We start from the raw sequence: 17,117 nt of genomic DNA on the forward strand, positions 1-17,117 counted from the left end.
ATGGCATTAGTGCCCTTATAAGAAGAGACATGAGAGAACTAACTCTCCTTCCTTCTCCCTGTCTCTAGCATGTGAGGACACAGCAAGAAGATGGCCATCTACAAGCCAGGAAGAGGGCTCTTACTAGGAACCACATTGGTCAACACCCAGACTGTGGGACTTCTCAGTCTCCAGAACTGTGAGGAATAAACTTCAGCTGTTTAAGCCACCCAGTCTATGGTGTTTCGTTATGGCAGCTCTAGCTGATTAATATACTGGGCATAATCATGAAGAAAGAGGAAGCCATATTTGAGAGACATTTAGGAAGTGTACAGGACAAAGGAGTCACATATCTGACTGTATTCTGCACCAATTACATAATGAAAGAGTTGTTATGCTAATAAAAATACCAACACATATTGACTGCTTAATATGTTCCAGAGTGTATTAAAAACTTTATATAAATGGACACTTAATCCTTCAAACAGCTCTATAAAGTTAAGCATTATCATTATGCCTGCACTACATATGAGAACACTGAGGAAAACCAGGCATGTTTCAGAACCATACAGAGGGGGCATTATTTCCTAGAAATCAGAAGATGAAGGGCTAATTTGCCAGATCAGATCACTTCAAATTCTTCCTGGGGAATGGGGTCTAATAATTACTTTTATTGAATTAGAGTTCTCTAGGTTTAACTTCATGTTTACGTGTTATTTTTCTAACTGAAAGTTTGGATAACAAAATGGTTAAGGGGTGACATATTGGTGTTAGCAGTAATGGCAGCTGTGGAGAGCTTGAGTGTCACCTGTGTTTCTAATTCCAGCTAATTGGACACTTTCCTAAGCCTCTCATTTCCTTGATCTTCTTGTCTGACTACAGGAATAATAACATTTGCTTCACAAACTTCTTATAAAAATTGAGATAATGTATACAAAATGCTTAGCACATTGTCTGTCATATGGTGAGTCTTAATTGGTAGTGGTGATGATGATAATGACTATGACCATCAAGGCCAAGTCAATTCACACCTGTCACTTATCTGCAATCCAGCCTTTCACTCTTTCTTCCAACCCTACCATATGCATGCTCTGTGCTCTCTGTCCACCTAGAAAACAAATGTAAATTAAGTTTAACAGTTTAGTACTGAAATAGTTTGAATAGAGAACTACCCTGTCCTCCTCAGGATTCAAATGAGACCAGGTAAAAGGCAGTTCACTGAGATAAAGATAGTCAGGAAACTTGAGTTCTAGAAAACCCCAGCTCTGCCACAAATTATCAGTCCCTTTTCTTCTTTGGTTATGTGTATAAATTGGGAGTTTGAACAGAAATTTAAGCTTTCTCTCAACTCTATGATTTTATTTTTCACTTTTTATCCTGATGTGCTAAGCCTTAGGAAACTAACTCCTGATGTCACTGTTCTAGGAGTTTTTAATGAGCAATATCAAATCCCAAATATTTTCAAAAACAATAATGAAGAAAACAAACATTGAATGACTACACTCCATCCTTCAGGCTCAAAGATTTCTGATTTGAATCTTTGAAGACTGAGGTCATAGGTATAAATCTAAGCAGAGGATGAAGATCCATTATGTTTCTTTAAATATTTTGGATTTTCCCCACCACTATAGGCAAAATGTGGGAAGATTGAACTGTGCTCATAAAGATTATTCAAGCTCAAGTGGAAGAGATTGTTCATTGTCTATGAGAAGCTCTGGGGTTTTCCTTAGGTCCCTAGGCATTGTTTTTTTATTTTCTTTTCAGAAATGGAACTGAGAGTAGACTACAAACAAGCAGCTTACTGCCAAGGACATGTGAAACCTGTTATATTGGTCATTCTGGATCCTATTCAAGCACGTACTGTTACTAGGTAAGATTGCTTTTACTTTGCTTTAGTGTAAGCCTCATTTTGCTTTAGGAAAAAAATCATACTGTACTTTTCCATTTTTACTTATAAACATTTATGTACGTTTCTGCAAGCAATAAAATTTAAAGTGACAATGACATACTTATAATTTTGGTGTGAGAATAATAATAATAGAATCAGAGTGTCTCAGCTCCTGATTGCTACATAATAAACCACAAAACTTAGTGGTTTAAAATAATTATTTCTCACAATCCTACCATCCGGGCTGGGCAGTTTTTTTGCACTGTGTGGTATCTACTTGGGCTGGAGCCTACAAGAAGGCTTCTTCACTTACATGTCTGGAATCAGAGCTGGGACGTCTGAAATGACTGGAGGCTGGCCAAGCTTGTCTATTCACATGGTCACTCCGCATGACTAGCTTGGGGTTTCTAAATCACGGTGGTCTCAGAGTAATTGGACTTCTTACATGGTGGCTGGCTTCCAAGAGAAAGGAAGCTGAAACTCTAGTCTTTCTTAAAGGCTAGATCCATTATGGGACAGTATCACTTCCATCACATTATATTATTCTAAACAAGTCCAAAGCTAGTCCAGATTTAAAGAGGGGAACTAGACTCCACTGCTTAATGGGAGTAGGAGCACACTTGCAAAGGGAGGGACATAATTGATGGTGGCCATCTTTGGGGAACACAACACAGAGTGTATTGCATTTGCCAGAAGTTCTTTCCTTTTCTTCTTTTTCCTTTGGATTTCACTGAGTTTCTTTGAACTCTTTTTGAAATTTTTAAAATGTCAGGATAAAAAAATCTTAACTTTAGGATGTAAGGGATGATAATTTTGTAATACTCATTATAACAAGTTTTCAATGATTTTCATAACAGCAATAGAGTCTAGATTTATATCGTTATTGTTGTTCACTCTAAATATGAAGAAATGGAGCCTGAGAAGAAACGGAAGCATGCATCGTCAAACATGTTTCCAAGGAGAGAAGCGAACATTCCAGTACCAGGAGATCCCAAATACCTCACATTCATGTTATACACAGCTAGCTGGATCAAGCTGCCTTTATATTTTTGTATATAATATTGAAATATATGTGTGGGATTTTTATAAGAAAGGGATTTGTAATCACTTACTTCCTCTTTTTATTCAAGTTAATTTTCCTTCCTTGATCTATGAATCATTCCTCACATAAGAACTGGCTCTTGAATCAAAAAGGAGCCAGTAAATTCTGATGAGCCCAAAAGGAGAGATGAGCTTATCATTGCCAGGGATCAAAACCAAACCCTAAAATTAAGGCTTTGTTTAAAATGCTGTTTGCAATACTGAAATTTAGTTCAGGAAACATAACTTTATCCTGACTCATTCTCACTGTAACACTCACCCCACTGAAGGGAGGAGGAGGCCAGTGAATTTCATTAGGAGCCACTGGCCTTCAAAAATTTGGTTCATAGCAGTCAAGACAGCAGAAGGGCCAAGAATGCCAAGCGGTCATCGCTGTCCCAGGCCACGCTCAGAAAGGGAAGGGACGCCATCTTTGGGAGACTACAGCAGAGTGTATTTTACTACTAGCAGCTCTTCTCTGTTCTCCCCTTTCCTTTGGATTTCAATGAGTTTACCTGAACTCTGAAATTGTAGGATATCAGGAGTGAAAAAGTCACTCAAAATATAGAATGTAAAGGGATTGATACCTAGCAGTCATAACAGCATGTAAGTCTTGATATGAAATTGCTCTAGTTGTCAAGCACATCTAACCTGCACAAGAGGGATTAGCTTGGAGAACAGTTCTATAGAAATATGGAAGATGCCAGGCCTAATGAAATGATTGATGCAAGCTCTTCGGTTATTCAAATAGATCTGATGCTGGTGTTAACTAACACCATCTGTCTACCAAACCTACAATTCTAAGGTAAATAAATAATCCTAATCATTCTAGTTACTAAAAACAAAAAATAGCTTGGCTATAAGGAAACTACAAACTGACCTTTCCTTCTCACAATGCATCTTGCCCATTGTTAAAAGCGATTTATAAACAAACAACAAATGCTTGACAATGTTGGACCAAAAATACAAAAATTTAGTGTAATTTGTAAAACTAGGAAATTGTGCTTTGATGAGAAAAGTGGATTTACTTTCAACTCTTGATTTCTTACTTGAGAATATATTCCTCATCATACTATCTAATATATCCAGAAATGCTCATCCAGTCCAAAAATGCAGGGCAAAATATAACGAACCTACAAACCACTGAAGCGGCCTCAGGAAAAAGGGCTGCTTTTGCATGCTTGGAATTGCAGAGAACTAAGCTGGAGACTAATTAGAAGCACCCCTCTTCTCAGGTATGAAGTGTACATGGGGTGTAAAAAGTGCAGGTTTCCCAGAGGAAAGTGGGAAGAAGCTGGTACCAGTCTGTGTGCTGCCTTTGAAGCCTATGTTTGCAGAGACCTTAGCTGCATCTGCTTGCACCATGGAATCTGAACTTCTGAGTGGGGTGTGTGCCATATATAACAATAAGAGAAGCAAAGAAAAGGCACTCATTATCCAGTTTTTCAACAAGATAGACATGGGAACTTTCAAAATGTACTAATGTACTAGAATTTTCAGCATTCTCCCACCTCTCTCTCTTTTTTTTTACAATGTAGATATTTATTTTATGTGTAGATGTGTTAATTTTTAAATTTTTTCTTTAATTCTGGAAAATTCTCAACCATTATTATCTCATCACATCTTGCTTTTTCTCCAATCGCTGCCTTCTTTTCTTCTGGCGGTCTAGTCTTATACCTCTTAGCTCCGTTTTCATAGTTCTCTTTTTCGTATGTTTCCTTGGTGAATTCCTCAATTCTACCTTCAGACTCTAATTCATTAACTTTCTCTTCTGTGTCTCATCTAGAGTTTATCTCAAATATTAAGATATTTTAAGATTTCAACTAGTATAATTTTCATGGCCAAGATTTCTGAAAATTATTTCATTTTCATATTTGTCTTTTTAAATTTTATTTGTTTATGTCTATTTTTGTTTTTTATTTATAAGTGCTTTTAGTGGCTATATATTCCTTTAGAGCAGGGATCAGATGTCAATTTTTTTTCTGTAAAGGGCCAGATATTAAACAGGTTGTGCAGACCACGTGGTCTCTGTTGTAATGATATATTCTCAACTCTGCATTGTGCAAGCAGCTGTAGAATATATGTAAACAAATGGGTATGGCTGGGTTCCAAAAAAAACTTTACTTAAAAAACAAGTCACTGCAGCCACTTTGGAAAACAGTTTGGTGGTTCCTCCAAATGTTAAACATAAAGCTACCATAGGGCCCAGCAATTCCACTTCTAGGTATATATCCAAGAGAAATGAAAACACAGGTTAAATACAAAAACTTGTATATGAATGTCCATACCATCATTCTTTATAACAGCCAAAAGAGAACACAACTCAAATGTCCACCAACTGATGAATGGATAAGGAAAATGTAGTGTATCCATACAGCGGAATATTATTTGGCAATAAAAAGGAACTCAGCAGTGATACGTGCTATAATAGAGATAAACTTTGGAAAACATTATGCTAAGTGAAAGAAGCCAGACAGAAAATACCACATATTCTATGATACCATTATATGAAATATCCAGAATACGCAAATCTATAGAGATAGAAAGTTGATTAGGACTTACCTAGAGCTCAGCGAAGTAGAGAATGGGGAGCGACTGCTAATGGGTATGGGGATTTTTGGGGGATGATAAAAATGTTCTAGAATTAGATTATGGTGATAGTTACACAACTATGTAAATATACTAAAAACCACTAAACTTTACAATTTAAACAGATGAACTTTATGGCATGTAAATTATACCTCAATGAAGCTGTAAAAAGTAAGTAGATAAAACGGAGAAACAGGTTAGTGGCAGGTAGGACCGTGGTTTGATGATTCCTGCCTTATAGTTTCGAGGAGTCTAACATACTTGTCAAAGTTATTTATAGTTTATTATATTTTTAAAATTTTTTCTGGATTAAATTCATCTTTTTGATTGCTGACTTTAAAGGCTGTCTTTGCTAGTTTTCTTCCAGTGTTTGAGACTTATATTGCAGCTAATCTTGAGTAGAAAGCATTTGTTTCTTTGCTTATTCTCTCTCTTTCTGTGACTACATTTTTCTGTCTAATGGTTATGTGGTTGCTTCCACTTAGCCCTCCTCTCCAAAGAGGACTGGTTTGATGTCCTGGGCCTCCTGTTTCCATGGTGATGTATGGATGTGGCAGGTACAGTTTGTGAACTCTGGAGAGCTTGGTCCAGATACCTGACGAGATGTTTTATCTGCTTCCTCTTTGGGCTCCCAGAGTCCTATAAGCCAAAGCTCAAGCTATCGTGGCAGCTTTTTTTCAGGCTCCTTTCATTCAGGTGCTACTGCTTCAGTCTACCTGCCTCGGGAGGGACCTTTTAGTTCCCAATTCACAATCACAGCTGTTAAGATACTCCTGCATCCACTGGCTTGTGGATCCATAAAATATCAGGTCCATGGCTTCAGCCCAGCTTATCACTTTGCGTTCCTGCTCTATTTCTAATCCACACAGATGTTCATCTTCTTTTTAGTTGTCTTTTGTTATATCTTGGCTTTAACTGCTATGTATATGGAACAGGGAAGTGGACAAAACATGAATTTATAGTGACATCTTGATTGAATATTTTTCAGGTCAATGCAATGGAATTATAGCAGAAAGATTCAAAGAGAATATCAAATGCTCCTTGGTAGAGTAGACAGACATTTTTTTTTCTAGAAATTTGATTCGAGGTAAGTGTAGCATTTTCAAGTGAAGATGAGTTATAGTAGCTTGCAAATAAAATATAAAATATCAGATCAGAGGTCAGAGCTGAACATCTAGTTCCGGGAATCATAAAAGTCAAGGAAAAACTAACAGTCCTAATAATAACTTTCAAAGGGATATCTACAAACAGATCAATGAGATTAATCCTTCGTTTTCTACTTTTGATGATATAACAGATTCCTCTTCTTCTTAATGCGATATTTACCTTGGGGATCCATTCCTCTAAGATTTATGGTACATTGATGATTATTGATTTATTCAAAAAATATTAATTATGCTCCTGCTATCCCATGAGCACTCTACAAGGCCCAGGTGATATAGAGATGAATAATAAATGGTCCTTGCCCTCAAGGAATTCATAAATTACTATGGAAGTCAGCCACACATACCAAAACAAGTCACCATGCCACTGTAAGATAAGAACTATAATGGGTGTAGAGACAAAGTGCTTTGAAGGCATAGATGAGGAATTGAGTAATTCTAATTTGGTGTGGGAAAGAGGCAATTCCAAAGGCTTCAAGAAAAGGTAGCATATTGGGAGCTTCCAGGATTTTTATAAAAGGGTGAGCAGTATCTTGTTGGAAGGGGGCTCTAGGGGAATTAACTCGTGTTTATCCAGGATACCATTTTTACTTAGCTTATGGGTTTACTCGGACAGCTTTGGGGAGCTAATGAAGATTATGGGAGGGTGTGACCCCCTTCTACTTCTGTCCACAGTTTCCCACATTACTTACCAAACTCATGGGTTTTATTAACTAATGATGAGAAGTTCAAAGTAGAGGACTCTTTATATGAGCAAAGATGACAGTATCAGGTAATTTTAGGAAAGAGTAGATAGATGGTATGGTCAGAATGCAGGAAAAATATTAACCAACCTGGGGATAAAAAGATGGCCCAGGGGTGGACTGTGGACACTCTTGTATTATAGGCTAAAGAGACTGTACTTTTGGGCAACGAGAGAGACCTTGAATGACGGTAATGCTGGAGAGTGAGGGGAAGTATGTGACAGTTTTGAAATACAGACATCTGAGAAAATGAAATGGAAAGGAAAAAGACTAGAACTGGTAACCAATCAGGAGAATACTCTTATTTTCCTGACTACTAGATTGAATTGTCACAGGAATAGGGAGTTAGAAATATCACAAATAATTTTGTTCATTTGCCAAACTACAATAAAGCAATGCTTTACTAACATTTCATTGCAAGGGAGGTTTCCCTAATTGAGATACAAGTGTGCTGGAGTTTTAGCATTATGTTCAATGCTTGAGTGCAATGTTTTTCAGATAATCTGAGTACTGTGTATCTACCGTATCCATGATGGATCACATCCAAAAATGCACGGGGTGATTTAGGCATGAAAAGGATTAACTCATTAGGTGAGGCCCTTATCACTATTGAAAACATGCAAACATTGGCACTTTTATATTACATAGAAAACAAATGTTCATTTCGGGAAAGAAACAAACCCTCCCTTCAAAAGAGAATATGCGTTTTCATAGAATGAATCCCAAGTTGAATAAATGCATAGCTTCTGGATAAATGCTATGTCCCATGAAAAAGTAGGATTTCTACATTAAATATTGCTTTTTTTATAGAAAAGTTTAAGATTAATCATAACCTTACATAATACTTCTGCCCATACAGTGATTATAGGCTAGATGAGAGAGAATAGAGAGGAGCTGGTTAGAAACAGCTATCCTGCAAACTACTCCACAAAGTAACACAAGAGTCTTCTCTTTACACCATGAGGAAAATCTTTTGCATCTTCCCTGATCCAGTTCAGGAGCTAGAAGGCTTTTCCTACATTAGGGTGACTCCTTTCATTATCCTGTAAGTGGCAATACCTATCGAGCTCCTAATAATAATGTATTAGATGCTATTCTAGGGACTTCATATATGGTATCTTGCTTAAACTCTGAAAAATGCTTAAAATGTGAAGAATTCCTCTCGATCATTTGGCTTCATATTTGTAAAAGCTTAGAAAAGAGGAGACTCCTCTTCATTGGCCCAAGAGGGATGTCCCACCCCCAGAGCTCGTAAGATTCTTCCTAATATCCCAGTCATTCATATAATTTTAGAGTTTTCTGTAGGTTTGTGTGTGGTTATCGTTCCTGGTTAAGAAAACTCCTAAGAGACTCTAATCTAACAACAAAAAAAGAATCAGATCATAAAAACCTGTGCAAAGTATGATTCAAAGGGAAAAAATGAGCTGCAGTTAAAGCCAATTTGAGCTGGAAAGACTTGCATGCTTAAGTAACCAGACATGTGTAGCCACTTATGAAGCTGTCTGATCACATATGTTTTTAAATGTCTGTCAGCACAATCAGAATCCACATGCAAAATACAGCACTCATGAGCATTACGGAGGTTCATTTGTGATGAAGTCTCAGAATCTGCAAAAATGAACAGATTTCACAGGTTGAACCCAGGTTATTGTTGCTTAGATTGAAGGAAGCTTTGGGGAGCAGCTCCCAAAGGCTGTGACTACTCTTCTTGGACATTAATATCTTAAGGATACAGTTGGAACCAACAATAAAACCAATGGAGTCCTGAAAAAAGAGAGATGTCAGGAAGTACGAAGCAGCAGGAGAAAATGGAGAGCTTAACTAACGGCTTCAGAGCTGAAAGCTGAGTCTAACTTCACTCTTTTTTTTTTGATAAAAATATTCAGTGACATTTCCCCTCCCATAAAAAGTTCCCATCTCCAAAGTGCAAATACTGTTCTTTCCAGACCTGCAGCATTTGTTCTTCCTCTGAAGATGTCATCATACGCTTTCCACTGCGGCTTCACCTGGTAGGCATGGATGAACACCACGAACACCACCACGAGGCACATTAAGGGAACAAGGGCTGCAGTGAACAGAGCTGCATAGATGTTTGGGATGAAGCACCTGGAAGAGAAAAGAGACAATTCAGACAACTTCAACACACACATCTCTAAATTCAGAACGTAGTACATCACCATTTTATACCAGATCTTTATATCTAAATGTTGGCAAAAGCAAATTTTTGCTTTGCCAGATTGAAGTTTTGTTGTAGAGGCTACATGATGAAATCTAACCCACTGCTTCACAAAGTAGGCTCCATGGAATATGCATCTCCTGAGATGCTCAGAAAACTTCACAGAAAGTTATGGCCAAATAAATTTGAGAAATGCACACTTGCTTTTGCAGCTCCATCTTTTTGGCGTAATGAGACCAAGCTCTCACTGGGGATTGCATGAAAGAAGGTATTATTTAAAGGCAAATTTGAGGATTCCCAGGGCTCAACTCTGTCTTCTCCGCAATCTCATTTTTTGAGTGAATGACAGTTTTGTCATTCCTAAGCCATACATTTCCCCAAGAGCCATTTATTCTCTTGAAAATGAAGACAATTTTCCATTTAGAGGCTATACTGTACAAGTGTACCTATTATTACTGGAGTTTATTTAGAACAATGAAGTCCAAAGCAAACAAATTATTTATTTTGGTAAAACTGAAATTCCATGGAAAATGGTTTTAGAGATGTAACTGGAAATTTTTACTCATGGGTCATAAAATCCTCTTGTTGTTTACAAAAAATCTTTCACAAATCTCAGAATGGAGGACTGTTAAATAGGTTCTCAATATCTAAAACCGTGCTTTTGAGGTATTCTTATAAAGGACACACCTCCTACAACTTATAAGACTAAATTTTTTAATTACAAGAAATCTTAATAGTAAGGAATGTCTCTTTTCAAATATGTTTTCCCAACTTTTCCATTTTTTAATACTTAACATTGTAAACCTAGGTTATAATGTCATAAATACAATCATGGATTCTGAAGAAAAGGAAAAAAATTAAACCTGTTTAGAAGGAAAACTCAAAATCCAAAATATAGGTAAATCAGGGGAAATACCTATTCTTGCAACTTTGGAAAATAGTGCCTCAAATTTACATTTAAAAAGACACCATTATTAAAGACCTGACTCAGATATTATTTCTAATTAACATGATCTGCTAAATGTATTCCTTATGTAAACAAGACACATTTCAATAGATATTTCAACAGACATTCTGCATAGACATGTCAGAATGATGAATTTCCTGGCTTTTAGAATTTAATTTGGACAGCACGAAACCTGACTCCTTCTCTGTACACTCATCTGTACACCACAGACCTGTATCTTCCAGGTAAACGGCATCTGATTAAATAAAACAGCAAATATTAATGGCTCTGATCACAAATATATTTCCACACTAAAAATAGTGGTCACGTTGGCTACTCATTTTTATGTACATTGGCTTTAAATGATTTTACTGTTTTCATCGGAATTATGGATTCATTGCCGTAGACTGGCCTAAAGGTGCTTAGACAAACACAGACACTGACGAAGGAACTCACACAGGCTTCACTGATTTATTTTTACCTTGAAAAATGTTGTCACAAATCAATTTCAGGCTGTAAAATGGGGATAATTACTGAATCTATTGTGCACTGCTCTGGGAATAAACACTCCGGACAGAGTGTCAGGGAATAGCTTTGACTCTCCAACATCTGCACTTTCCAGTGGCTGACCATGTTTGGTTCTCACCTCTCTATTTGATGCACTTTCCTAAAAACTTTCCTTTACTTTAGAGGACAACATTTGAAAGCAGAACCCCAATGAATGGCATATCACCCTGGTTAAAAACTAAACTGGGCAAAGTGAACCTCTGGGAGTTTAGAATGAACCAGGAGCAGCACTTGGGAAGAGAAAGGAATTTCCCAAGATACACAGCTCTTAAAAATCTCCTTTGCAAGTCTCCCTACATGTAGGATGCTGGCCCAATCTTCCAGAGAAACGGGCAGGAAAATTATCCAATCCTGAAGTGACCCCTTCATCCCTCATTTCTTCAGAGCCCACAAGAAATGGCCTCTCATAAGTACCGGGCTGCTGAGAGTGCCCTAAGATTGTCCCCCACAGAGACAAAATGGGGTCAGATCATTAACGTGGAGGGCTTTGGCCCCACAGTTGGTGGCCCTCCTGCCCTCCCCTCGCCCACTCCTGTCCAGCTCTGTGCGACTCCATCCCAGGCTCCCTCCAACAATGCACTTGTGTGCTACCTCTTTTAGGGATGAGGGGGTCAGACAACTCTTCTTAAAGAGTATCATTTGCAAATGAGGCAGGGCTAAAAGGGTAACCCACAAGCACAGACAGCAGTCAGGGCCCCACTCATGTGATCCCGTCCATGGAAAGTAGGTGGAGCAGGCTACGTCACTCCACATCCCCAAATTATATCTCCTATACTAACACCTTCTTGTTTTAAATTCTCCTCACTTAACTTTTCCTTGAAAGCTAATAGGTATCATTCTAATTTTCTGATCAATATCATCTGAATGGGATTTCCACTGGAGTAGAATAAAACTTCCGACACATACTTAAAGATGTCCAAGATAAGTGAATTATATCCTCCCTTAAAAGAAAAAAAACAAAACAAGCCTCACCAACCAGAATTTCCTTCAGTCCAGCCAAATACAATGTACAGTACATCCAGGTAGTTTGAGGATGAGATCACATGAAAGTGATGGGGGAGTTAGGAAACGACTATCACGTTAGAAACAGTTTCTGAAATAAGTCTGGTGATACAGTCTTGGAAAAAATGAATGTAATGTAAGAAATGAGCAGACTGAATGCTAGGCACACATGAGGGCTGTGGAAGCAGTCGATTAACGTGCTGGCAGCTATTGCTTCAAGAACAGATCTGGCAGTTCCGAGAAAATGAGACAAAAGCCATTTGGATTTATAATTCCAGCTCATCCAGCTTCAAAGCATTCCAGTGACCCTTCCCTCTTTTGGTGCTGAATGCTCTTTTGGGTTCTTACAATCAAATGACTAACTTTTGCTATTCCCTTTTACTTTGATGGCCAAATTTTCGTTCTTATCATAACCCACAGACTATCCTAATTTATTTAAAAAATTTGTCAGAACTTCATCCTTTTCTTATTTTCTGCCCGAGGAAACAAGATGCTGTTTCATTACCTTCAGTTTTTCCTCTTCCAAGCGTACCCTTGGAATGTTCACAACGGCTTATGTCACTTTATAACTTTGTAAGATTATTACCTCCCCTAGGTAGCACTTTATACTTATTGAAGTGTTTTTACTTGCATTACCTAACTTGATTAAAAAAATTTATGTGGTTGGCATGGGGGTATTTCAGTTTCTTTAGTTCTGTATGAAATCAGCATAAGAAGGAGCTCAGAAGCAAAGGAATCCAGAAGAGACATAAGCTCTACTTATAACGGCTAAAAATATCAGGAGGGACACTGGGAACTCCTTGTACGTGAGACTGTGATTTGAGTCCACTTAAACTATATTTTAAAGAACAAGTTGACCCTGGTGAACTGAAGGACTTGAAGAAAACCAGACAGATGACATCTGGGTTACATCTGGGTTATATAGGTAATGAAAGAATAATAAATGTTTGTTTCCAAGGTCTTCTTTGTAAGTCCTTCTCCTCAATAAGACAATGATAATAGCTGTGATTCACAGGCTCATGGGCCAATCTCCCCGAGGTAGGTCTCCTTAAGACTTCTTTAATGATGGCCTCTATATCAATAGATACATATGTTGCTTCAGCCAACTTTTTCTTCTTTACATGGAAACTCATGGTGATGCCCTACTTTATCTAAAGCTAAAGGAGATGGTCTGTTAAGTTTATTCTAGAAATTTACTTAATGTATGATGCATCAAGAATTGTTTATTTATTGCACACTCATTTCTACTTTGTGTAGAAAGTTCATTATATCTGTTTATTGGCCCTATTAGTTGAAGAACACAGATGTTATTCATTACGTAGATGCTTACCATTTACAAATAAAATCTAAGCCAATATTTATGATTTCAATGTTACTTTCCTTGGATGCCCAATTTACTTTCTTTCCAAAGATGATGTTCTTATCTAACACACATTTTTTATTCACCTGTGAATTTATGTATGTACATATGCATTTATTTCTGTGTGTATGTGTGTATTTCCTGTCCCATCCAAAATGGATGGAAAGGTTTAGAGAATCACTTTAAGAACATGATTTTTTTTCTAATGAATAAATTTATGATGACATCAGAGTGAAGAGATAATAATACTTTGGGTTTAATCAGCTGCATGGTAGGAAAATACATTCTTCTTTCTGTCCTTCTGTTGTAGTGCATACAGAGGTTTTCACACCCAGGGAAATCAGCTGAATTCTAAAAATGCATTTTCCTTTAAGTTTAAACCTTAAACAAGAACAATATTAAGATTAAATTGCAGATAAGCTCTAAAAAGTGAAATCTCACATTAGGATAATGTATAGACTTAGAAAGGAAGGGGAGGAACAAAGTATTTTCCTAAACTGAATCAGCTGGATAATGAGAACTATCTTAAATATAAGTGCTATTCCTACTTCTACCACCACTACTACAATATTACTGGCAACAATCATTTACTATGTAAAAAGCATGAAAATTCAATCCCTACATGCATTATCACACATAAACATCACAACAATCCCATTAGCCTCATTGTACATATGGAAAAACGACCTCTAAATTACATAAGGTCAAATTGCTAGCAGCATAAACAGGCTCATTGCCTTTACTGCTACCCCTAAATTTTAAAATTATCTCCACAATTCTAGTAAAGACATTAGAGTTAGTGGTAAACATGTCAGTGATCTCCTTGAGGACAGGGCCTGTAATATTTTCTTTATATTTCTCCTAGTGCTTTGCATAATCAGACCCTTAAGACATGTTTACTGATTTAACCAATTTTTAGCAGTCTTTGAAAAACACTCACTTAAAAAAAAGTAGGCATAGAAAGTCCTGTATTTCATGTGTTCTGAGTTCAATCATAATCCAAGCAACATTTGAATGTCTATCACACACCAGGCACAGTGCTGGACACGGAAGGGCACATAAAGATGCCTAAGGCACGGTCCTCCCTAATCAAGAGGATTATACTTGCAGTAAGCGCACAGCACTTCAGAATCTAGTCTTCTTTGAAAGTGTTGTTCTTCCATCAGCATCCTCAGCACTATCTGGGAGCTTGTTAAAAATGCAGAATCTCACACCCCAGGACAGAGCTCTTGAAACTGCATTTTAACAAGATCCCCAGGTGTTTCATGTGCACATTGAAAGTTTGAGAAGCACTCTTGTAGCATACTCCTGGGACATAACGTAGCTTAAAGTAATTAACAAATTAACTAATCTTTATATCTCTTTGGCAGTGAAGCCAAGGGACTATGTAACCCCAAGGAGAATCAGACCCAGAGACTTCACAGCATCTGGTGGTCACAGCAGCCTGAAGAACCAGAGTGAAAGACAAGCAGCAGGAAGCAAAAGGGATGGAGAAGAGGATCTGTCACATTTAGAAAGCTGGGATTAGCAACCTGAGCATTGTGACTGCAGAAAAGGAGAGAGCTAATAAACAAAGTAAGAGAGGACACAGCAGATCTGCAGGCTGTCGAAGGAAACGAGAAGGGGAGTGCTGGGCTGTGGGGGGTCTGGATGGGAGGTAAATACTCAGTCCTGCTGTATCTAAACAACCCTTGGAGGAACAAGGTTCCTGCGAGTGTGAGTGCAACAGACATGCTCCACAATTGCTCACACAGCTCAAGGTTTCTGGAAAAGGTGATCCCATGTGCCATGTACCTCTACCCCTACTCAGCCACAGGTCACACCATCCACAGGTGACAAGCACTGCAATGGATACCTGACCCAAAGACAGCCATTCTTCTGGCTTGTCCCTGACTTCTAACAGTGACTTTGCTCTAAAAGTTGAGCGGAGCCAATCAGCTTCTTGCTCTTGATAATTTGACATGGATAGTTGCCAGTTAGTGGTGGGCACAAGAGCCAATATAAATTCAGGGCAAGCAGCCAGACTGGAGTAAATACACAACGAATATACAGAAGAAATGGACAGAGAGGGGAGGGTTGGGAGGAGTCTCACAACAAGTGAGAGACTCTGTGGTCCCTGCGAGATGAAGAATGTGGCCTTAGTTTTCAGCATTCTAATTCTAGGTTCTCTGAGGTCCAGCTATACCTCGTTTTCTGCCTTTGAATGTCCATAAGAATGCCTGTGGGGTACACATACTTCTATAACCCCACCCCCTTTACATGAAGTAGCTTTAGCAGGTTTTTACACGCAACTATAATGACCACGGTTAAAAGAGAGGCAGTTAGTGAGTGATAAACAGAGAAAGGGGAATGAATGCACAATTAGTCTTTAAAACAGTGTCGCTCCTGAAGATGTAGAGGGACATCACTGCCATGTCTACCAGTTTTAGAGCTCCTTCTATACCATGGTTATGTTGCTGTCTAACTCTATGCATTGACAACTGCTTCAGAAGAAGCCAACGGACCAAAGAACAAGAATGAGACTCACCTTTTAGTACCTAAAATGTGCCCATATGCTTATATTAGTTGAAAAGATTGAGCAAAGAAAAATAATGACGTATCAGAGAAATATTGTTTCATCCACTTTAAAAAGAGCAGATATTTTAATTCACTGAATATTAAGCTGTCTAAAATTTTGAGGTACTCAGATACACTCCATAAACTAAAATACAGGCTTGTATTGTATATAATTAGCTCTTATTGAATGAGACAGTTGCCCACATCCCTGGCTCATTACAAAGGTAAAATATATTTATACATAAATTCCAAAGATAAATAGTGGAATCAAAGTATGAACACATTAGAGATAATTGAGGAAAACAGTCTGAAAATTATGATATCCTACATGACCTTTCCACCCCCCTCACTTTTTCCAGGAAACTCAAGTCTGAGCAGTCTGTTGCCGGAACAAGTTGACAATACTGTTGAAGTCTGTCTATTGGTCAGTGTCTGCCAACTTTGCTCCAGGTAGGTTCCAATGAATCAAGCCTCTTCAGAATTTAATTGGAATAAGGTCAGGCTGACTTGTTATTTTTGCATGTACTAATACTCTATGTTCCCACAAAACAAAATTGTTTGGTACTGGAAAATGTCATTGCCCTAGAGCGTTCAAAGGTGTCCTGCCCTTACCTCTTGCTCATCAAGCCTCTGAATGGATGGCTAAAAAGTTTTTTTCTGAATAATCATATCAACCTCTTGAATCTGGGGATAGTAAAATTATAGGTTTTTATAATTTTATAAAAAATAGATTTACAGAGAAGACCACAAGAATACAAGATTAATGTCCAAAAAATGTTTATCTTTTTGTGCCCCCCTCTCTACCCCATCTAACTTCAGGATTTCACATGGACAACAATCCTCACAGTATGACCACTGATAGGAAACAGCTTCAGGTGAGGCGAATCCCTCATCACACAGGCAGGATGCAGTACTTTCTGATCTTAGGTTAATGTCAGAGATGCAATTAATGTTGGAAATACAATTTTTATTTTTTGTGCTTTCAATCTGAGTTTATTTCAATAAACTCAAAGCCTTTAGGAACAGCATAGAAGAAACTGGGGGCCATGTGTCATGTTAGCATCAATG

At 37.8% G+C, this 17,117-nt stretch overlaps 1 protein-coding gene across 1 annotated transcript in view; it reads right to left on the reverse strand.

The window, feature by feature from the left end:
* Nucleotides 1-17,117, reverse strand: part of ADGRV1 (adhesion G protein-coupled receptor V1) — a 511,275-nt gene that overhangs the window by 78,368 nt on the left and 415,790 nt on the right. Inside the window, exon 87 of the mRNA XM_070569690.1 lies at nt 9,391-9,548. Within this exon, the coding sequence (XP_070425791.1) occupies nt 9,391-9,548 (158 nt within the window). The remainder of the gene's footprint in view (nt 1-9,390; nt 9,549-17,117) is intronic.

This window comes from Equus przewalskii, chromosome 13 (assembly GCF_037783145.1).
Source record: "Equus przewalskii isolate Varuska chromosome 13, EquPr2, whole genome shotgun sequence".
In the NCBI taxonomy this organism is placed as follows: Eukaryota; Metazoa; Chordata; class Mammalia; order Perissodactyla; family Equidae; genus Equus; species Equus przewalskii.